At 35.2% G+C, this 24,729-nt stretch overlaps 1 protein-coding gene across 6 annotated transcripts in view; it reads left to right on the forward strand.

Annotated features, from left to right (window-relative positions):
- CBLB (Cbl proto-oncogene B) overlaps positions 1–24,729 on the forward strand; it is a 210,045-nt gene that overhangs the window by 116,321 nt on the left and 68,995 nt on the right. For all 6 annotated transcript variants that reach the window (XM_059921208.1, XM_059921211.1, XM_059921212.1 and 3 more), the window contains exons 6-10: positions 938–1,059; positions 4,331–4,468; positions 9,272–9,359; positions 11,958–12,089; positions 23,873–24,076. In XM_059921208.1, the coding sequence (XP_059777191.1) occupies positions 938–1,059; positions 4,331–4,468; positions 9,272–9,359; positions 11,958–12,089; positions 23,873–24,076 (684 nt within the window). The remainder of the gene's footprint in view (positions 1–937; positions 1,060–4,330; positions 4,469–9,271; positions 9,360–11,957; positions 12,090–23,872; positions 24,077–24,729) is intronic.

The raw sequence follows: 24,729 nt of genomic DNA on the forward strand, positions 1-24,729 counted from the left end.
CAGTAAGTCTGTTACCATGGGAGTCGAGGCCTTGCAGACAAGTCACTCAGTAGAGGAGGACCTCTTCAGCTATTCCCCCAGCCGGATCACTATGCTCTGACACTGTGCATTAGTGCTTGGTCTCCCTTTGGGAAGCAAGACAGGTGTGTTCCTTGTTCTCACGTAGCTTATGGCCAATGTGTAGACTTTGCCAAATCATTTACATTCCATGGTAGATTTTTTTGTTCTACAAAGTGAGATGTCTAAATGCAGAGTAGTGAACAAAACAGACACACAGGGAGATGAGGCATGAGATGAGAGTTAGTGATTTTAAATACGCTGGTCTGAGAAGGCCACATTGAGGAAGTGACATTTGGAGAGGAAGCAGTCACATGGATGTTTGGAGAAAGAATTCAGGTATAGGGATCAGCAAGTTCAAAGGCTCTGAGGTGAGAGAATATAATTATGTCCAGGCCAGCAACAACAAGGCCCGCGTGTCTAGAGGAAAGGCAGAAAGTGGGAGAGTCACAGCAGATGGGGACAAAAAGGGAACTGGGGCTCAACCCTGCGAAGGTCTTTCTAGGCCATTTATAAGGACTTTGGCTTTTACTCAAAGTTAGAGAGTTTTGAACAGAAGAGTGATGTGGTTTATGTTTCAAACTGATCACAACTGCTGTACTGGGAATAGAATTTGTAGAGAAGAGATTATGTGGTTTTCCTTTTTGCTTTCTGTATTTTATTCCTAAGAAATCTGTTTTCTGCATAATCATATTTCTCCAAAAAGAAAATATATAATTGCATGTTTGCTGTTAGGTAATAGAAGTTGGCCTAAACCCCGTGAGCTCATATTCACTTTAAAAATATCCAGGAGAATTTTAGTATGTGTATTAAATGATGGGTTGTTGTGTAATTGATAGTTGATATTCTCTACGTAATCTTAATTTATTTGTATTTTTAGCCTTGGGGCTCTATTTTACGGAATTGGAATTTCTTAGCTGTAACACATCCGGGTTACATGGCATTTCTCACGTATGATGAAGTAAAAGCACGGCTACAGAAATACAGCACTAAACCCGGAAGGTAAGACTTTTTGGCAGTAATATTATGTGATGTACGTGAAGATGAAATGTCCTCTGTGGTTCATTCCTAAGTAAATCAGTAACACCCATGGGGATGAGGGGAGGGAAATGCTAATAGACCAAAACAGTGCTTCTTTTTTTTTTTAAAGCGCTCCTGACTTATTTATTTATTTATTTATTTTTTAATATTTTTTTTGCTGTGTTGGGTCTTCGTTTCTATGCGAGGGCCTTCTCTAGTTGCGGCAAGCGGGGGCCACTCTTCATCGCGGTGCGCGGGCCTTTCACTATTGCGGCCTCTCTTGTTGCGGGGCACAGACTCCAGACGCGCAGGCTCAGTAGTTGTGGCTCACGGGCCTAGTTGCTCCGCGGCATGTGGGATCCTCCCAGATCAGGGCTCGAACCCGTGTCCCCTGCATTAGCAGGCAGATTCCTAACCACTGTGCCACCAGGGAAGCCCAACAGTGCTTCTTAATTCAGTTCTTCAAATTAGTACATTATGCTTGTTCTGAAATTTAGTGTTCATAAAGTGAAAGAGGATATGGTAGTATGTAATTTGATGAATTTAGAGAGTAAGTCTCAGAGTTTCAAACTGGAGTAGGATATTAGCATATTAACTGTTTTCATGACACATGTTTATGTATAAAATTAGATGTGTATATTTAAATACTTGAATATTGTGCTAATGACAAAATAAATCAGTTTCATATTCATTATTTTAGGGTATTTTTTCAAGACATTCAATTTGGTTCTATGATAATCACATAATTACATATAAATACATATTAATGCATGTAAGTACATATAAGTGTACATATACATGCATGATAAACACATGTAAGTACATAGACATATAAGCCCATTGTTAACAATCCAAACCAGTTTCATGTCCTTGAGAACGTCTTCCATAAGACCTCATGTTTGATGTTGAAATTGAGTGAAACTCAGAGCTTGGCTGTGTGATCAGCCCCTCTGGCTTTGACCGAGAGAGCACACCTTATTAATGGTAAATCTGGGTGGGAGAAAGTCTGTCTCTCCCCTGGTGCAGGCATTTTCTCCATATGAGGTCTAAAAATGCACCAGGCACATAGTAGACATTCGTGCTGTGGCAAGCCGTGTGCTGGGTGCGACGGTAATGACAGTGGAGATCTGCCCTCCTTCACTCTCATGTTTTAGTAGGAGACACCATCCCAGTGTTTGTGAGTGCACTGACTTTCATATAGGGGTCATTTCATTTTAGGAATGAATTTGGTGGTTTTTTAAATCTACCTTTTTCTTCTAATATTGTTTTATTTGATTTGTAGTGCAAATGTCATTTGTCCTTTAGCAAAGTCTTTTCGAGTACAGTCATTGATGATTCCTTTCTTCTCTGCCATAATGAAAAATTCCCACCTTTTTTATTTTTAAGAATTTATATGGTATATTAGAAGGAGGTAATGGGTACAGAAGACAGTGTGGCTCCTTTGGAGTCATTGGTTTAGACTGAGCTGGTTCTCATTGTGACCACAAGAGCAGGCCAGATATTGTGCACATTGACAGTGGCTTAGGTGAGTCATTTTGTTTCATTCAGGGATCTCATAACCAGATTTTTTCCATAACTTTTACACCCTTGATTGGCATCAAAGTATCTTCTTGCTTCTGGAGTATGATTTGAAAGATGTAATATGGTTGGAATCACAGAATCATGCAAATTTAACACAGAAGTCGTTTGGGAAATTATCTTGTCCAATTCTAAATAAATAAAGTAACTGAGTCCTTTTTGTGTTCTCTTGTTCAAGATCATGGAGATAATTAATGACAGTGTTGGAAGCAAAAGCCAGGTCTCATTGGTATTGGAATAGTTTTCTTAAGATAGTACCCTCTGAAAGGATGTTTTCCTTTCCTTCCCTTCTTGCCCTGTAACAGTGATTTCTTCTAAGTTTTAGGTAGTTAAAGATGAAATGATTAGACTGTGGTAAACTGTTACAGGTAAGGTGTGATAGGGTGTTTAGGAAAACTCAGTGAACAAATCAGATGATTTGGACAAATATTTGCTGGATATGTGTTTAAGTGGTCCTTTCTCTTGGAAAGTGGTTCATCTCTTTGGCTTCATGGTAAAGAAAATAGTTGGGTCTATTACAAGGACATTTGAGTTCTTCAGGATGTACTTTATTTGGGATCCAACTGACAGTCATAATAAGTCTGTGTGGAATTACTTTGTGTGATTACAATTAAGGATCCTAATAAGTGACAGGTTGATATTTATTTTCCGGCTTTCTAGGAGAATATGTTTTTAGAGTTTCTTGAAAAGTCCTTTCCAAAATTTCCAAAACCAATATGAAGTTCTTAATATTTAAAAATCACAACTTCTGGGACTTCCCTGGTGGCACAGTGGTTAAGAATCCGCCCACCAATGCAGGGGACACAGGTTCGATCCCTGGTCTGGGAAGATCCCACACGCCACAGAGCAACTAAGCCCATGTGCCACAACTACTGAGCCTGCGCTCTAGAGCCCACGAGCCACAACTACTGAGCCTGCGTGCCACAACTACTGAAGCCCATGTGCCCAGAGCCCGTGCTCTGCAACAAGAGAAGCCAACGCAATGAGAAGCCCACGCACCACAACAAAGAGTAGCCCCCGCTCGTCGCAACTAGAGAAAGCCCGCATGCAGCAACGAAGACCCAAAGCAGCCAGAAATAAATAAAATAAAATAAATAAATTTATTAAAAAAAAAAATCACAGGGCTTCCCTGGTGGCGCAGTGGTTGAGAATCTGCCTGCCAATGCAGGGGACACGGGTTCGAGCCCTTGTCTGGGAAGATCCCACATGCCGCGGAGCAACTAGGCCCGTGAGCCACAACTCCTGAGCCTGCGCGTCTGGAGCCTGTGCTCCGCAACAAGAGAGGCCGCGATAGTGAGAGGCCCGCGCACCGCGATGAAGAGTGGCCCCCGCTTGCCGCAACTAGAGAAAGCCCTCGCACAGAAACGAAGACCCAACACAGCCAAAAATAAAATAAAAATCAATTAATTAATTTTAAAAAAAAAAATCACAACTTCTTCCTTTCTTTAAAAACCCAGTTTTCTTCAAAGACGAAACCACTTAAATGGAATTATTATCATTGCTTCTTTTACAGATCAATAAATGGAGAAGGAAAATGGTGTAAAAATAAGTTTGAAGATAGAAATTTTAAATGATTCTGTATATTCTTTCACTTAAGAAAAATCTAACAGATTGTTTATTAGTAGTTAGCTTACATTTTGAATGTGATTAAATGTAATTTTCTTATGTTTCACAGCTACATTTTCCGGTTAAGCTGCACTAGGTTGGGACAGTGGGCCATCGGCTATGTGACAGGGGATGGAAATATCTTACAGACCATACCTCACAACAAGCCCTTATTTCAAGCCCTGATCGACGGCAGCAGGGAAGGATTGTAAGTATGAGACATGGGAGTTGGGAGTGCTTATTATTCACAGATGTGGAAGATAGAGACCGCTTTGCGATGGAGGGAATGGATAGTGAGGCTGATGTTTAGGCTGGTTTTTATTTCAAGACTAAGAAATGGATGTTCCTTAGTTTCTATTGTTCATCTCTTAAAATAGTCATTTTAAGGTAACCTAATTATTTGATATATTTTTTTCTAGCATGGTCTAAACAATCTTCGGGTCTCAATATTGTCTTACAAATATGAGAAGTATACAGTTGTATACTGTACAATTGGAGAATGGACTCAGTGGAATGATTATTTGATTGTTGCCTACCTAGCTCTGCTCCTGTGCTCCCAAATTGCACTCCCAGTCAGTGTAGGGCCTCTTAATCCTGTTGTTGGGCTCATGAGCAGATTCTGACAGGCTCTGTTTTGGGGCCATTGGTGAAGTTGCAAAGGGTTCCCCTGTTTATGGGGTTGCTGCAGACAGCTCACAAAAGCAACGCCCCAAAGAGCCATCCATCAGCTCTTCTCTCTCAGAAAAATACAACTGGTTATTAAATGGGCCTGGGACTTCATGTCCATGGGGAGCACCGTGCTGGTATGTCTCTGAAACGTGTCTTCCTTCTCTCCGCCTTCCTCCCTCTGTTGCTTCCTCTCTTTCGTCCTTTTTGTTCTTTGTTTTTTTTGTGTTATTGTTGTTTTTTTTAGTTGAAGTATAGTTGATGTACAATATTATATAAGTTACAGGTGTACAGTATAGTGATTCACAATTTTTAAAGGTTGTACTCCATTTATAGTTACTATAAAATATTGGCTATATTACCTGTGCTGTACAATGTATCCTTGTAGCTTACTTTATACCTCTTACTCCCCTTCCCTCTCCGCATTGGTAACCACTAGATTGTTCTCTGTATTGGGAGTCTGTTTCTTTTTTGTTATATTCACTAGTTTGTTGTATTTTTTAGATTCCACCTATAGTTGCTAGCATTGAATTTAAGTGTATAACATAGCAAATAAATTCCAACATCAAATTACAATTAGTTTTTGTATCTTTCACAGGAAAAGAACTTATTAACTAAAGGTAGTTTAAAATTAGATGTAAAACAGTATATATTGGGATAATTCTTTAAAATAACTGACTCCTGTTGCCTCATGTAACCCTTAAATTGCTAGTTCTCCATTTTATTTTCACCGGTAGTACCACATTTTCTTTTTCTTCTTCTTATCCTTTTCTCATCCCTTCCCTTCCTTTCTCTTCATGTCTCCCTTCTTTTACTCACATCAATAATAAGTCCATATTCCAGAACTGTATGTTAATAGCTAAGTTCAGTTTATCTTAAGCTGTTTTTTTTTTTAATTTAGAAATAGATAAATTCTCCTTTGTTTTTTAGGTTAAGAATGCCTTCCTTCTCTGTACATAAAGTTCAGACAGTCTGATGGGTCCCTTCATAGTAAATATGTCTTTCATTCATTTTAGTCATATGCCATTCCCGTCACCCTTTTGTGGTATTTTCAGTGTCACTCCATCTCTCTGACTTTTCTTGTCCTTTGCCTTGCTGAGTAACGTAGAGACACATGTGCTCCTGCTTGCTGCGGCATGGACCGTGATAGAAGCCTAGCAGGAGAAAGTCCACCAGGAAGAGCAAATAGTTTAAGTTTTCCAATAGCAAAAAGTTTTACTTTTCCAAACTAATTGCAAAAACAGAAAGAAGAAAACGTGATGAGATCTATGTGAAGAGATAAAAGTTGTGAATTTTCAAGAAATAGTTACATAAGAACTGCATGGCAAACTGGTACCAAATGTCTATTTCTCTCTCTTTTTTTTTTAATTATCATAAATTTGCTATTCTGTCATTTATACCTTACCTCTGGTGCATCAAAGATTCATATGTGTCGCTTTCTATTCACTGTGATAAGAGGATTTTTGTTTTGAAGAAAATGTGCTTCAGAGTTTTAATTTATAAAAAAGAGGTTACGAGTGGGCACATCTGTAAATGGAGTAATTTTGATACAGCTTTTTTTTTTTCAAAACATCTTTATTGGAGTATAATTGCTTTACAATGTTGTGTTAGTTTCTGCTGTATAATAAAGTGAATCAGCTATACGTATACACGTATCCCCATATCTCCTCCCGCTTGTGTCTCCCTCCCACCCTCCCTATCCCACCCCTCTAGGTGGTCACAAAGCACCCACCAAGGTGATCTCTCTGTGCTATGTGGCTGCTTCCCACTAGCTATCTATTTTACATTCGGTAGTGTATATATGTCAATGCCACTCTCACTTCGTCCCAGCTTACCCTTCCCCCTCCCCATGTCCTCAAGTCCATCTCTACGTCGGCGTCTTTATTCCTGTCCTGCCCCTAGGTTCTTTAGAACCATTTTTTTTTCTTTAGATTCCATATATATATGTTAGCATAGGGTGTTTGTTTTTCTCTTTCTGACTTACTTCACTCTGTATGACAGACTCTAGGTCCATCCACCTCACTACAAATAACTGAATTTTGTTTCTTTTTATGGCTGAGTAATAATATTCCATTGTATATATGTGTCACATCTGCTTTATCCATTCATCTATCGATGGACACCTAGGTTGCTTCCATGTCCTGGCTACTGTAAATAGAGCTGCAATGAACATTTTGGTACATGACTCTTTCTGAATTATGGTTTTCTCAGGGTATATGCCCAGTAGTGGGATTGCTGGGTCGTATGGTAGTTCTATTTTTAGTTTTTTAAGGAACCTCCATACTGTTCTCCATAGTGGCTGTATTAATTTACATTCCCACCAACAGTGCAAGAGGGTTCCCTTTTCTCCATACCCTCTCCAGCATTTATTGTTTGTAGATTTTTTGATGATGGCCATTCTGACTGGTGTGCGGTGATACCTCATTGTAGTTTTGATTTGCATTTATCTAACGATTAGTGATATAGCTTATTTATATTGTTATGCCTTACATCTATTTTTCAAAAGTCAATCAAAACTAACAGATTATAATATCATAATCAGTAGTCTAGCCTCCAAACTCCTGTGCAAATTAGCTGCTAATATTTACACATACACACACACACACACACACACACACACACATCTTCAGAGGGGTTTAGCTAGTTGAATTTGAAATTTAATGATAGATTACACTAAAATCTGATCAGATTAGGTTTCAGATTAGATTAAAATATTAGCATTTTAATTAGATAGGTTTTTTGTTTGTTTGCTTTTTTTCCTTAAGATCAGTAAAAACACAGGATATCATCTGGTGTAACTATCAGGGTCAGCTCTCCTTTCCGTATAGTTAATCTGATATTGTAAGACATAGGTGATAAAGAAGTTTACTTTGATAACCAGCCAAGATTCCTTATTCCTTCACTGCCATTGGAAAGGGCTCATCAGTAGCACCCCGGTGTACTGAGGACAGTAATCACTGAAATGCTCCTTATACATTAAATAGAACCATTTAACCTTTCCTCTAGCAGCCTTATTGTCATTTTGTAATCTTTCATTTCTGAATTCTTCCTAGAAGTCTACGTTTTTGAAGTGTGATGAACAAAATATATAATAATATTTAAAACTGGCCATTTTAGGGTATAAAAAAAGAAAGTTACCAACTTTTGCTTATCACTCATTTAATATTTGTAGAATTGTATCTCAACCCTATAATGACATTCTAAATTTGTATCATAGTCAGATGTAGTCAACTCCTTTTCCTAAATCTTAAAAAAACAAACAGACAAAAAAAACCCAACACTCACTGATATGCTCCTTACCATATGAGAATTATCTATCCTCTAGGTTCATTTTTTCCTGGTTTACTTGGGTAATTTTAAATACTTACTAATAATAGTTTTTGTTACTTCACAGAATAGTTTTAGTATAGTTTTGCCCTTTAAAATATTCACCACTGTAGTATTGTGTTCTTAATTTTTCATTCAAAAATCTAGAACAGAAAGATAGTAAACAAAATCAACTGTAACTTAATGAATTGATGAAATCCAGCAGTAATATTACTGCTTTCTTAATCTAAAATACGTGTTTACCAACACAATAAACTTCATTTCTTAATGAATTTCTGAATGAGTAAAAAAAAAGCTGGTTTAGTACAGCAAGACAGCACTATAACTTTTAGTTCTTATTTTAATTCTCTCTAATAATGGAACCTTATGTTTATAAACCATTCTGTTTGTAGCTTGATTTGAAGTAAATGAAACATGGAATTGTAGCATTTTTACATTTCTCCAGTAAACGTGTATGTGTGTGTGTATATGTGTCAGGATAAGTGGAAGGTGAAACAGAAAGAAAGAGGATTGGAAACTGGAGAAAGAAAACACCACAGAAGTGTTTGAATAACTTTTGTGGGAAAATTGTGGGCTTTAATTCTATTTTTCTTTCCTTGTGGTACTAAACATTGTATAAAATGATACAGTTAATGTTAACTGTGCTTCAGATGAAAGACGTAATAATTGCAAATAGGTGTATATTCAGAGTATTTTGGAATAGAATGTGAGTAACCAGGAAAATAAATTTTTAACTTACCTATACATATAGTAAAGGTATTTACTTGAAAATGATTGCTTAATGGCTGAGTCCATATTCATTGTATATTTCCTTTATGAAAAAGATTCCTAGATTTTAAATGTCCTAAAAATAACTTGTAGTATTATGGAAACAGTGATAGAATAAGTTCTTGATGTAAGTTACATAAAAAGGAAACATCCAAATGTCTGTTTGAATATAGAAGAATCTGATTAAATAACTTTAAATGCAATTAAGACTTGTATATTTATGTTAATAAAATTTCTATTTATAACCCAGCTATCTTTATCCTGATGGGAGGAGTTATAATCCTGATTTAACTGGATTATGTGAACCTACACCCCATGATCATATAAAAGTTACACAGGTAAGGACAATTTCTGGAGACATTTATAATTAATAAGTATCTATGATGCCTTTGAAATGAATAAGATTCTTATACTATACGTAAAATCATGTGCAGGTATTTAATGCAAAAGATATTTAAGGAATTTTAAGAGTGTTTGGAAAGAAATTACATTACTTTCTCCATTTTTTGGATAAAAGTTTCTGCTTTTAATATTCTTGCTTCCAATATAATATTGGCATTTATGTGGGGAGATAGATAGATAAATCCATAGGTAGGTAGATGGATATGAGGGGAGAGCTATAGTTTTAGAAAACCAAAGAAGATTAGGTTAATTATATGCATTAGTTTTTAGTTTTACTCAAATGAGTAATTGAAGCCTATTGTAGACAATGATTATATTCTTATAAATCGATTGTTGGCAGCCTCATAGGTTATGAGTGGGAGTATAACTTGGTAAAGCCTTTCTTGAGGGTGATATTCAATAATTATCAAAATCTAAAGATCTTTGACTCTAGATTCCATATACATATCACTTGCATATACACATGAAGATCTATACACCAGGATGTTTACTTTAGCATTCTTCATAAAAATGAAATATTACAAAATACCAAAATATTCAATCATAGGTTAAATACCATTGTATACTCATATTGCATTATACCATAAAGTCTTTAACAGGAGGAAGGTAGCTCTACGTACTCACATGGGAACTTCTGCATCTTGTTATGTGAAAAAGTTATGTAAAGCTTAATTATGTAACACTTTATTTTGTAAAATTATATTAAGTACAATTTTGTAAATAAATAAAAAATTACCATATATGAACATATGAATGTGCTTTTAAAGAATAAAAATAGGAAAACACCAATCTGGCAATAGTCTTTAACTGAGAGAGAACTTGAATATTTTATTTTACATGTAGTTAAGTTTAAAATTTTTTATAATTTAGATATTTTCTGCTTTGTATAATAATAAGACTGTAATAAAAAGAAATTATAGGTTTTGGGGAAGACAACAGATAAGTTTTAATTTTATTTCTAGTACTCCAGATTTCAGTCTCAGTGGTCTTGATATTATTATGTGAAACACACTTCCCGACATGGGTACTGTGTGTGGGCAGTTTTTAAAATATATGAAAGCCATTTTAAAAATTATGTAGTGATTCTCTATTTTCTAATATATGTAAAAAGACACAAGACAATTCCTCATTATAAATCCATGGTTTAAAAATTGTTTTTTTTTAAATTGTTTAAAAATTCATATTCAGGAGTAGCATCATTCTCTTAAATTACTCATAAATATTTGATTAGCTTACATCTTAGGTTGTATTGAATTCTGCAGCTGTGATTTTAGCCTATTTTAATTTTTTTATAATTATAAATTGGCCCTTTGGATTTCATAACCAATATAGATACTTGTCTATTACTTTAGGGATTTCAATGATACATAATTTATTTTGGATTACTTTAGACTTCTTTTCCATCTTGATCCATTCTCTTGTCTTTTTCCTTAATTTATTTTAAGATTATTTATATAGTCACACATACATATATCATGGTAGACACAATTTATATGTGAATGTGTGGGTATATGTGTGCATGTGTATCAGTGTATGTGTTTATATATATTTTTTTTTCTCGAGATTGTAAGATCTTTCATTAGGTTAGGGATTAAATATTGTCATTTATTCATCCTGTCCAGGGCTGTGTATGTAGTAGGTACTTACTAGACTAAAACATTGCCTTATTTAAACAAATTTTTATTTCTATATTTCCTTTTCTTTGTATCCCTATTAAATAACACTGTTTTTTCATACTCTTTTTTATTCTTACCAATATGTTTGTATCTTCTTTGTGACAGATCTTTTTGTTATTTGAACACTGAGAGTTTTACTATGCCAAAAGCTTCTAAACTAGTAAATCAAGAGAATAGATGTTGAATAAAACAATTTTTGGTTGCTGAAATGATGAGATTTTTTGATGGTGTTAGACTGGGAAAAGAATATGCAAATTAGAGATTTAATATAGAATTTGAAGAAAACAATTTAAACTTACTGACCCTCAGTTTTGTTTTGTTGTTTTTTAATTCAGTGTATCTTATTATACTTTGGAGATTAGATGACATAATAAATGTGGACGACAGTACCTAGCGTGCAGAAAGGCCTTGGCAAATGCTGCTTTACTTCCATTCTGGAATTTCTACAGATAGCTATCTAAGAAATAAGATTAATGGTCAGCCATATTGCAATTTGACATTAAAATTAGATGAGTACGTGGCATTTACAAAGAAAATAAAGTTATTTATTATTGCCTTTTAAAACCATAAGTTGTGTCTCTTAAATCACTCTATTGATGCAGGTACCTTCCTAAAGGAACAGTACAAAATGTTTAATCCAAAGTATTCAAAAAGCTTATGCAATTGCTGATAAAATCTGTTTAATTTTGTAGACCAAATTGTGATGACCAATTTAAAACATGTCTTAAATGGCAACATGATCTGACAGGATCAAGTGTGAGGAATTTACTGTAAGTCATTGTATTTAAGAAAATTCAGTATTATCACTTCATACTAAAAATACATTAACATTGCCTTTTTTCTCCCCCCAAATTCCAGGAACAATATGAATTATATTGTGAAATGGGTTCCACTTTTCAGCTCTGTAAAATTTGTGCCGAGAACGACAAAGACGTCAAGATTGAGCCTTGTGGGCATTTGATGTGTACCTCTTGCCTTACAGCCTGGCAGGTATAATCAAGATTTAATTAGCAACATTGATGTCTTCCTTATATTCCCTGTGAATATTTCTCTTTTCAGTTTTCTTCATCTTAATGATTCAGGAAGTAATACTGATAAATGCTTTGTTTGAATGGTTGTTAGAAAAAAATCTCATGTTTGAATCTTTCATTTATATGATTTGATTTCTTTTTGTTTTTGTTTCCTTTGCATGTATAACTTAATTTTATGATATTAATCGTAAGTAGTTCTACTTCTGAAACACTGTTGATTTCAGAATGTAACTTATCAGTGTTACCAACTAACCATATTTATATTATTTATCATAGGTCAGATTCTATTTATAGTAGGTCAGATTCTGAAGCAATAAACCCTAGTAGATAAATCTTACGTTGATGTTTCAACACCTCTCTTCTCCTGAGAAGGTGTGGCTCCTGTCTCACATATGTCTACAGTTGCTCTGTAAGGCTAAAATAGAATCAGACAGAAAAAGTTTCCCAGATACCTTTAGTTCCCACAGAAACAGGCACTAAATTTTCCAGTTTACAGAAGGAGAATTTAAGGTGAGTTGCCTTCCACTCTGTAGGCATTCAATAAATATAAATTGATTTGAGGTTTTAAATCAAGACCTAGGGAATAATTGGTTTCCCCAAGGGCTTTTTTTAAAAAAAAAATTTCTTTATCTGTAATAAAGTTTGGAGATTTTAAAAATAGATCTTTGGACAGATTTCTAGTTTTGAGTATTTGGAGGATTCACAGAATATTTTGCTCAAGTCATTTTTAAATTGCTCTGTTTAACACAGTCAGTATTGAAGTCAGTATTGCTGATTGGGTTTAGAAAACAAATAATTAAAATTTCAAGCCTTTTAAAAGATTTTCAGTTGAGCGTATCATCGGCATCCCTACCGCATTCCTGAGCCTTCTCTCCAACCCAGAACCTGTTTTATTGCCTGAGGAAGGATGGCTTCAGAGGATCAGGAAGGGGCAATGCAGACTCCTAGGAGCGTTGATGTTTGTTGAGCTCATTACTTGATAATAAAATATGAATGATTCTCACATTTTCACAGTCTTACAAAGAGGGCCTCTTTTTTCCTTTGGGGACATTTTAAAAATGGATAAAAAAAAGTGGAAGAACTAGGAAATGAATTACAATTGATTTACATTTTCAAAGCCGTTTCTGAACTCCCAGACATCTTGGCTACCTCGGTAAAACTTGCTCAACATCCCTACACTTCTCTCTTTCAATATGCGTTTGGTTTATATTTTACCTGAGGTTTTCCTTGTTATCCTTGCCCTAATTTCCCTTTATCCCTTTGTGAATTTTGTGTAGTACAGGGAGAAGTTGGAGGAAAAGGGACGCTAAGTATGGCATCCGCGAACTCTCAACATAATCACGTGATTGCTATTCAAGTTACGTTAGCAATAATAGTACTGCAGACGTGGCAGTGTCTTTTTATAAATGAGTTTCAATAAATTTAGTTACACTGATAGAAGACAAAACTGTCGGTTTGCAAGTGGGTTTCAAATGTATCAGTAGAAAGTATTATAGAGGTGTTATTGACTCAGTGCCTGGCTGACTGGGAGGGAACTACTTTAGGATGATTTGTTGTACCTGAAACCCATTAACTCTTTCAGGGTAAGTATTAAAGTGATAGGGGCCAAATGTGTATGTCACCCCTTTAGGTTGACTTATGTCCTCAGTGTGGTAGTATGGTTCTCACAGGTATGAAGAAACTAAAAGTTTGCTTTTCTCCCTAAAGAAAACCAGAATTTTAGGCGGGTACAAACTCCCAGTACTCTACCTCCATACACGGCCTGTGTATTTCAGCCCCTTCTCTGGGGGCCCCCGGCTTGGAGCATACAAATACATACATATTGCAGGACTTAGCATCTTCAGCTTGAAACTTACCTAGCATTTGGAAGTTAAGAGGGTTAAAAGTCGGAAGCTCCCATTAGGTTGGCAGAACCTTTGATTAGTAAAGATTATTGTTTATAGTGTCATGCAAAGTAGTTGTTTACCTTGTGGCTCAGGGTGAGTAAAAGAGTAGGGCTGAATGTAAAGCAAGGAGGTTTTACTTATTTTACTTTCTGTATACTTCTTAAATGAAATTTATCTTTTAAAACTTTAGGGCCAGTGCTATATATTTAATTTAGTGATAAGTCTGTGAACTATTTGCAATAGGTATGTTATGTGCAAAACACACAGGAGTATTTCCCAGTTGTCATGGCTATGTTATTAACCCTTTGCCCTTTACATTACCACAGGTTTTCTATATATTACTCTGTAGTCTCCAAACGGTGCAGTTCTCTTGCCTGTAGCTAAACAATTCCTTGATTCTCTTCATGATTTTTTATGTTGATCTAATGGCCTTATATTAAGATATGTCCAGTCATATTTGTAAATTAACATTTGCAATTTCTTTCTTTCTCTTTTTTAGTCTGAAGTACAGTACTTCTTAGTTTTACTTTTAGAGATTGAGGAAGTGCATAAATTGCCAAGTGCTAAAAACTCTCTCTGAGTAAAATTTTAGGAGAAGCTGTCTGAAAAAGTAGTACTAAAGTAGTAGTTGACTAAGTGAAGTAGTAAAAAACTGACAGATTCAAAAGTGCTTATTAGAAGGTTGAAATAATCAAAATAAATCACACTCATATCACTAGTGAATAATGTTATTATCGTAATGTAATTATAGAATTTTGCATATAAGTTAATGAAAAATATGCAAAGGCATTATTTCAGCATCTTTAAAATTCTTCTCACACAAGACAGTTCATGATCAGTAAATAGTTTTCTGATACATCTTGTATATGTCCCTGTAAGCTCTTACCTCCTTGTATTTGTATTATAAGAATTTACAATACATATTTACCTGTTTTTCCTCTAGGATGTGGATTGCTTTACCTGTTTTAGAATTCCTCTCCCCTAGCATGCTACCTCCACGTTGGTAGTTATTCGGTAAATAACTATAGACCGTATGCTAGATAATGTAAAGGAAAGAGAAGAATAGGGCTAAGAGTACAACAAATAAAAAGACACTGATATTATAGATCAATTGTGAAAAGCCCTTGTAATGTCTCAGTTCTGTCCATTTCTCCTCTGCAAAGTATCAGTGGACTTTTCAAAGACCTTTTATCATGCTTAAGATCCGAGAATGATTCCTAAGAATATTAAACCTCAGATCCATTTGTTCCATTTAGTAGCTGCTGGGTGATTCCCTTCAACTTTTCACATTTTGGTTTTTTTGCACTTTTTTTTTTTTTAATTCCTTGCAATATTACTGGCACTAACCTACAGGCAGGAAGACCAAGTTTCTATTTATTGCTTTTTTACACCAAGAAACATGCACAGTGATCCCTGATTCAAGTTTTCTCTACCCTGAAAAAAATTGTTAGGTCAGTGAGAATTTCTAAGTGATGTTCCGTAGTCTCTACATCTCAATGGGATTTTAGTGGTTAAAGAAGCTTCAACTTTTGAACATTTCTACTTTTGGATAAACTGAATATTTCTACATTTTCATATAGGTTTCACACAGTGCCGCCTCCTGCCAACCAACAGATCTGTTTTGGCAGTTTTCATATTTTTGTATGAACAGCAGTATTTGACAGTCATTTAAATACGTTATTGCAAAATGCCCCTGTTATTTAATAAAAATAAGTCTTATGAAGTTAATCCATTTAAAATACAGTTAACAAACATTAGCTATACTAAAACCCTCACATCTAGCCCCAATGAGCTGCTCACTGGACTTAACCTAATTGATGGTCAATATGAGGACAAAAAGAAACAAAATTATGAAACATTTCCATAGTTCTGCACTGTATTGTCAAACACTGTATCTAAGCTTGTAGATGTAATTGGAAATGTTATGTGAGTAGTAAGTCTCTGGATATGAGTACATGTAGTAATATGTGTCTTTTTTTTTTCAACTTTTTCCTTATTCAAAATGGTAAAAGGCTAGAGTCTGTTTTCTAATTTTAAAGCCAGTGTTTTTGTTTTTATATGCTTGCTTGTTTTTTCTATCAGAGAAAAAATTAAGTTTTCAAATGTAATTGTGCACAAGGATAATTTGGTTTCCCTTAACTGGCTTGGTAGAAGCTGACATAGAATATTTCATCCATCGGGCTCCAAGATCTCAAATCCATTCGTTTTCATTTATTTAGCAAACATTCTTTAAGCAGCTTCTGTTTCCCAGGTTCTGTACTAAAGACACAGTCCCTACCCTCAAGAAGTTAAAATTAAATCTAAAAATTTTATCGAGGGGTATGGTACTAATAATCACTTGAAATGAATATCCTGTTATCTTTCAAATTTAATTATGGATTTGAGACATTTTTGTTACTTTCTATTACTTTGGTTGGGCATGCTGATATGAAAAGGATTTTAAAGGCTGCATGTCTGCCAAGAAGCTCTGATAAATCAGGTCCAATAGGAAATATTAAATCCTGACCATAAAATATTATGTGTTCAATCAACCATTGTGCATTTTTAGCAAGTAGTTCTTCACCAACTTTTCCTTCCATTTGATGCCCTACTTTGGTTTAATTGAAATTCATTGGAGATTTAAACTTTGTAATTAACGGAAACCCTAAGAAATGCACAGTAGAGGTGTCAGTTAGTTGTTATGGGCTGCAAGTGGTTACTCTTTAATTGCTGTCATAATGGCCCATTAGTCATGCCTCTGAAGAGGTGTCAGATACTTTTTTTTCCTTCTGAAACATCTGTGTTATTTAATAAATTGAACTGGCAAGTCTGAGTTTGCACAGAATACTAAGTAAACTGAGTAATCACCTCTCTAGAGGCATTCTTTGAAGTAGTATCACTCTGGGTTCAGCATTTCTTTCTTTTTTTAAAAAAATAAATTTATGTATTTATTTTTGGCTGCATTGGGTCTTCGTTGCTGCGCGTGGGCTTTCTTTAGTTGCAGCGAGCGGGGGCTACTCTTCATTGAGGTGCGCAGGCTTCTCACTGTGGTGGCTTCTCTTGTTGTGGAGCACGGGCTCTAGGCGCACGGGCTTCAGTAGTTGTGGCGCACGGACTCAGTAGTTGTGGCGCACGGGTTCAGTAGTTGTGGCGCACGGGCTTAGTTCCTCCGTGGCATGTGGGATCGTACCGGACCAGGGCTAGAACCCGTGTCCTCTGCATTGGCAGGCGGATTCTTAACCAGTGCGCCACCAGGGAAGTCTGGGTTCGGCATTTCTATTCCATCCTTGGCAATGAAACTTGGAGAGTTTTCTTTCACTTCCACACTATTACACGAATATTAACAAAACATGTTCTTTACTTTGAACTCCTCCATGTCTTCTTTTCTGTAATAACATATTATGCATCAGTGATATTGCAGGGTGATCACATAAGGTGTAAAATAAGGAACTGTTTTTGTTCTATTTTTCTTTCCAGGAATCTAGAAAATATCTGCTGAATACAGACTCTAAACTGTGTTCTTCAAATCTTCCTTCCAAAATAAAAATGGATACACATATGCCAATTGGATATGCAGCCTTTGTTTGAATTATTGCCAAGGACTTTAATTCAATTAAAAGCAAAATTAATTTTCCTCTAATTATTCCTCCTGCATATTTTTTCAAAATAATTTAAAGGAAAGATATTGGAGTATTCAAAATACTTCGCAAAAAGTCAGTAGATGAAAATTAATAAGCTCTGATTTTAATATGACATGTGATTAAAGAGATTTATAGGTGTACCATATTTAGAGAGCATGGTTGGGGAAGAAGTGTGTAACTGTCTAAGAGAGGTGAGAAGCCAGCTCAAAGAATCACATTCAAGGCACTAAGAGGTAATCTTAATATATCTGTTTTCAAAAGCAACCAGCCTTTAAATTTCTAGCCTCAGTGAAGCTTCATAACCTTAGTACTACAAATAAAAAAATATTTGCCTTTAAGAATGTTATAAATTAGTATTTGTCCTTGATTATATGTTATGTCTTTTTGTATAAATGTGATAAAGTGTTGGAGCTCCTCTTTCACTTTGAGAGTCCTGTAAGGGCTGTGGTATGTTTCCTCAGCTATCTTACTTCTTTTCTTTGTTCTTGAGACTATTTTTGTAGTAATTATACCAACTGGAATTTAAGTGGCACTTTGGAAGGCTTTGAGTTAATTTACCTCACTTTATCTTTAAGATATCCCTTAAAATGTGCATTCTCTCATTATACCCTACAAAGAAGATGAAATGGCTTACCCAGTGTCACACAGCTGCAACTGGTCGGTATAGGATTCCAATCCAAGCTTCCAGATACAGAATGTTTATGCTTCTTTCCTGATTCACTGTTTTCATGGTCCTTCCAAATTAAAACTATAAGAGTCTAGATTTGTCAATGTCGTCTTCCCTTGCCCACCATAAAAGAACACCAAAACCAAAGATCTCTCTCACTGTTACTTATTCTAAGATCACTATTAACTATCCTCATTCATTCTTTATAGCAAGAAGTTACTGTTTTTGTGGGATATATTGTGCTCTGAAAATGCTTAGTATGGACCCAAGCTACTCTCAGTATATGTATGTGTATATGTATCTATCTAGTTATTTATCTATAATTGTTTCATGTTTAGAAAAAGAGATTTATGGTAACTTCAGATCTGTGTGAAGTATAGCAAAGTAATGTACATTAGAAGTTACTGAGATGGGAAACACACATATAGTAAAAATATAAACTGCACTCCAAAATGAGACTCATGAAGTCCTATGTATTCTCTAGGGCCCTCCATTTATATTGTATTTGTGGGAAGGCATGAAATGATTGACCTTAAAGTGTGCCTTCAAATAATTAATCATCTTGGGAGCAAAAGAAATTGTACTATATATGATGTTTATCTTTTACAAAATTAAAAGAAAGTATTTATTTAAGAGATAATATTGATCTGGACAACATTTAAACAAATACTATGGAAGGTGACTGATACATGATGATGATGATGAGATGATAGTGACAATATTTATTTGGGTTTTTACATAAGGTGCTATTGGGGAATGGGAATTTTGGGGGGAACTTAAATTTTTTTTATATTTCTCTGTCAATGTTAATTTGTTCTCAGGTTACCTAAAGTTATATTTAATATCATTAACTTGCACTATTTATGGTTGCCAAATGAGTCTGAGTAGTTTTATCATGAGCATATTACATAGTTAAGTTTCAGATGGTGTAGAACTCACTGATAACTTCTGTCTCATTTGGTTTGGGAGGATTTATTTGAGGAAGTGAAGTCTACTGAGTGAATTAGAATGGATGGAGTCCAAGTACTTCCTCTTAACTTTCTCAGAATGTGAATATGTTGGGGACTAGAGAAGGAGTTATTTATTGGTCCTTCTTCTTCATTAACATATGTTCTGTGATCTTGCATTAAGTGTATATTGACAGAAACATTATTTTAATTATTGAGGCACAATCCTGATGAGTTAGGTGTCTATCGAAGACATTCTTCATATGTGTTTAATCAACCATCTGACAGAAATGAGGGTGGAGTACCAAAACAGCACCACAATTTGAGATTCTGAGTACCAAATTTGACAATATGGTCAAACTTAATTTGCATATGACAGTAGTCAGTTTACAGAAAAAGTGGTGGGTGAAGTCATATTAGAGGAGGCATGTTGTGTGATCTATGTTTTCAAATCAAAATGGAAGTACATTGCAGCTGGATTTTGATCCTGGTAAGTAATGTAAACGCTCAACAAAGATAAAGCTTAACAGAAAATATATTTTGTGACATATACTCATAAAGCAGCTACTCTCACATCAGTGATTTGTATAGCATTAAACTTTAAGGTAGGAGAGATGGCGAAAAACCTAAATTCAGTTTTAGATGAACTGTTCCCAGTCTTTTTCTTGTACCATCAAGATGCTATTATTGCCTTTCACCTCCTTCCCTTTCCAAACACAATCTTTCCAGTTACCCTTTATCAGGAAATAGATCACATAAACCAGAAGTCATCCTTAACCAAACAGCATGCAAACTGACCCTGGAGGTTCTAAGGAAGCCTTTGAAGGGGAATACAGTTGCTTATGCATTCTAGCCACTGTACTCAAAAATAATATGACTTAATTATTTAGATTGAATAGATTAATTGTAGTTATGATAACTGTATTATAGTTAGGTCTTAAAAGATTTTCTGGTTTTTAGGTACACATACTAAAACATTTACAGATGAATTTATGTAATGTGTAGGATGTACTTCAAAATTATCCAGGGGCAGAGGGAACAAGTAAACATATAGCTGAAACAAGATTGGGTGTGAATTGGGGTGGGGGGTGTGATGAATTGGGAGATTGAGATTGACATATATACACTAATATGTATAAAATGGATAACTAATAAGAACCTGCTGTATAAAAAAATAAATTAAATAAAATTCAAAAATTCAAAAAGAAATTGGGTGTGAATTGATAATTGTTGAAGTTGGGAGATAGGTACATGCAGATTCATTACACTTTTTTCTCTGCTTTTGTTTATGTTTGAAAATTTATGTAATAATTTTTTTTAAAAATGTATAAATGCATGAAGTGTCTACTTAGGGCCCAGAGTACAGCTTTCCATCCTTCATGCATTAAAGACACAGGGAACATCAGCTCTATTATATTTTAATTTTTTACTTAGTGGCATTCAACTTACTTAAACTAAAGAAAAAAACTGTACACCCATTTCTTCCACCACCCACTCCCCCACCTCTGGCAAACACCAGTTCTCTGTATCTGAACTTATTTTTGTTTTGAGTTAATTAATTTTTAGATTGCACATGTAAGAGAGATCATATGGTATCTGTCTTTCTCTGCCTTATTTCACTTACCTACTGCCCTTGAGGTCCATCCATGTTGTGGCAAATGGCAAGATTTCATTCTTTTTTATGGCTGAATAATATTCCATTGTATATATGTACCACAATTTTTTATCTATTTATCCACTGATGGACACTTAGGTTGTTTACGTATCTTGGCTACTGGAAATAATGCTGCAGTGAACATGGGGTGTGCATATATCTTTTCTAATTAGTGTTTTCATTTTCTTCAGGTAAATATCCAGAAGTGGAATTGCTGGATTGTATGGTAGTTCTTTTTAATTTTTTGAGGAACCTCCATACTGTTTTCCATACTGCCTGTACCAATTTACATACCCACCAATAGTACACAAGGGTTTTTTTTGTCCACATCCTCACCAACACTTGTTATTTCTAGTCTTTTTGATAACAGGCATTCTAATAGGTATGAGGTGATATCTCACTTTGGTTTTGATTTGCATTTCCCTGATAATTAGTGACGTTGAACATCTTTTCATGTAACTGTTTGCCATATATATATCTTTGGGAAAATGTCTATTCAGATCTGTCCATTTTTTAATCAGATTGTTATTTTGTTTTTGTTTTTGCTGTTGAGTTGTCTGAGTTCTTTATATATTTTGGATATTGGCCTGTTATCAGGTCTATGATATGGAAGTATTTTCTCCCATTCAGCAGGTTGTCTTTTCATTTTGTTGATGGTTTCCTTTGCTATGCAGAAGCTTTTTAGTTTGATATAATCCCACTAGTTTATTTTTGCTTTTGTTGCTTCTGATTTTGGTGTCAGGTTCAAAAAATCTTGCCAAGACCTATGTCAAGGAGCTTACCGCGTATATTTTCTTCTAGAAGTTTTATGGTTTCAGTTCTTACTTTCAAGTCTTTAATCCATTTTAAGCTAATGTTTGTGTATGGTGTAAGATAATGGTCCAGTTTGTTTGTTTATTTATTTATTTATTTATTTATTGCCATGTGGCTGTCTAATTTTCCCAACACCATTTATTGAAGAGACTGTCCTTTCCCCATTGTATATTCTTGGCTCCTTTGTTGTAAATTAATTGACCATGTATCCTTGGGTTCATTTCTAGGCTCTCTATTCTGTTCCATTGATCTATGTGTCTCTTTTTATGCCAGTTCCATACTGTTTTAATTAATATAGCTTTGTATTGCTCTGCTTAGGGCCACGAATACCACTTTCCATTCTTCATGCATTAATGATGCAGGGTACGTCAGTTCTTTCTCATCTTGCTCTTATATATTAGAACTATCTGTTTGAAATTATCTTATGTAGATCCGTAGGAAAATTCACTGCAGACACACAGTATGGGTCCATTTTGACTTTTATAATAAGGGGATTTTACGTGGATGACAACCTATATTGAAAATGTACTTACATTTAATGTTCTTGTTATCAAAAGATAGGAGAAAGGTTTAGCTTTCCTTAAATATTTCCTACTGTGTTAGAAAATAATCAGTGTAAGATGGGAGAATTAAGTATCAGTTTTATCATCTGTAAAATGATGGAGCAAATAATTGAGTTGCCTTGAAGCTCACCAGACTTGAGCACACGTGGCAGTAAACATCAAAGGATTTTGTATTAGCCTGTCTGTATCTCTTCATACCACCTTAGTTCAACTATTTTACCATTCCAAGTTTCTTTCCCAAATTATGTAGCAGTAGATGAATAAGGAATTGTTGCAGTTTCTTTTCATTAACCAATCCAGAAAGCATTTGTTTTTCTTTTTTTCACAATTTGTTTGGCGAAGGAGATGTTCAGTTTGTTAATCAGAGTGATGCTTGGGAATGAATAAACTACGCACCACGGAATCTGCCACAGAGTGTATGCTAAGTAATTGTCCAGTGAAAGTAGAGAGAGTGTTACTCCACCACTGATCAGAGTATCACTGGAGGGCAGGTAGATCGCCACATTCCCATCATACCAAGTGCATGGGACAATCTTAAGTACTGAATGGTTTCTTTAAAGATGTTAGCTCTTTTCATTCATAGTTTCATCTCTAGAAGTGATGCTCTCATGCCATTTCTGCCTTAAAATGATCTTATAATTTTTACAATTTTTTAAAATAACATACTACTAAAGTCAGGGTATAATGGAGAAACAAAAATATGGTGGTGAATATCATATACCACCTATCTCTAAAAGTCAGCATTATCTGCAGGGCAAGAAAACAGTCTTGTCCTGTTTCCCTCCCAACTGTGAATTCTTAATGTAGTTAGTTTTTGAGAAACGGAATTGGGAGATTTTCAGAAAACTTCAGTAATCACCAGTAAATGAATTTCTGTCCCCAAAGTATTTGCACAAATCTTTTTGCAGTATCTAGTTTGAAAGCAAGATGAGGGGCAAAACTTGATATCTCACGTATTATTACATTCCATATGAGCTGTGTCAGGATGACAGGCTCTCAGGACAGATGATGATTTCTGAAAATAAACTTATTTTTTCCCACTGATTGCTTATAAATCAAGGCTTTGAAAGACCTAGGCAATTAAAATGGAAATATGTAGCCATAGTTATGTGCACAGGAACTTTTCCAGAATTGATTTTGAAATGGATTGTTCTAATTGATACTACTACTGTATAATGAATTTTTATCAAAATGTCCTTTTTATAGAATGTTTAATTAGCACTGGTGCCTTTTGGTAAAGAGGGACATGATTCAATTTCCAGTTTTCTGCAGGACTCTAAAGTTTTGATACATTAAAATTGTAAATGAACATTCAGTAAAATAAAGTTAAGCTCCTAACTTTTTGATTTATCCTAAATCAAAGGTTTTTGTAAAGAAATTTTTCTTCAAAAATTTGAAATTTTAAATACTGAACGTATATTTTGTTGACTCCCTGTTCTACTCTACCACCTTCAAGGTAGATCTTCCTCCACCCCCACTGCCTACCTGAAAACCTATTTTTTGCAACTTCTTTTTATAGTAGAACTTTGGCCCCTCTCAGTAGTGTTTTATTTGAACAAAGACCAATCAGCACAATTTTTCTGTTTGTTCAGGAGTCAGATGGCCAGGGCTGCCCCTTCTGTCGCTGCGAAATAAAAGGAACGGAGCCCATAATCGTGGACCCCTTTGATCCAAGAGATGAAGGTTCCAGGTGCTGTAGCATCATCGACCCCTTCGGAATGCCGATGCTGGACTTGGATGACGACGATGACCGAGAGGAGTCCTTGATGATGAATCGGTTGGCTAATGTTCGAAAGGTAAAACTAGAAAACATAGGATTTTTTCAGTTGTTGTGTGGACATGAAAAAGAAATGATGCTGTTGCAAGTTGGGTATGACGGAGTGTGGGTTTGGGAAAGAAAGATTCTGGAATCAAAAGAAAGGTGAAGATATAAGTAATGTTGAAAGGCTGATGGAATCATAGGCTGAGAAAGAACTAGACTAATCAGAGTGCTTTTGCTGGTTTTAAACTCCAAAATGAGAGATGGTGAGAGCTTTCGTATAGAGACAAACATCATCTGAGACTGGCAATAGCCCATCTGTGAAGAAAAATTTAAGAAAGAAAATTATTAAAATTAGAAGTGATGAAACTGATGAAAAATCGTCTTTGTTGAAGTCTAAAAGAAGTGTCTGATAGTTATTTTTCTTATCAGGAAAGCCAGCCTTCTGTTTGGCTATTAAGAGGTCACATAAGATTTACCTTTATGAATTTACCATAGTCTGGGGTTTGCTTATCAATGTTGCAGACTCAAAAAATTAACTTTGTCAGTTCACTGGGAATGGATGCTGCTGCCCAGTTGGAGTTCATGTAACCGAGCCCACAAGAGACTAGTCAGTGAACCAGAATGCCAACTGAGTAATTAACAAACCAGAAACATAATGATCAAGAGAGCTGGACCCTGAGCTATCAG

This window comes from Balaenoptera ricei, chromosome 4, assembly GCF_028023285.1.
Source record: "Balaenoptera ricei isolate mBalRic1 chromosome 4, mBalRic1.hap2, whole genome shotgun sequence".
NCBI classification, from domain to species: domain Eukaryota; kingdom Metazoa; phylum Chordata; class Mammalia; order Artiodactyla; family Balaenopteridae; genus Balaenoptera; species Balaenoptera ricei.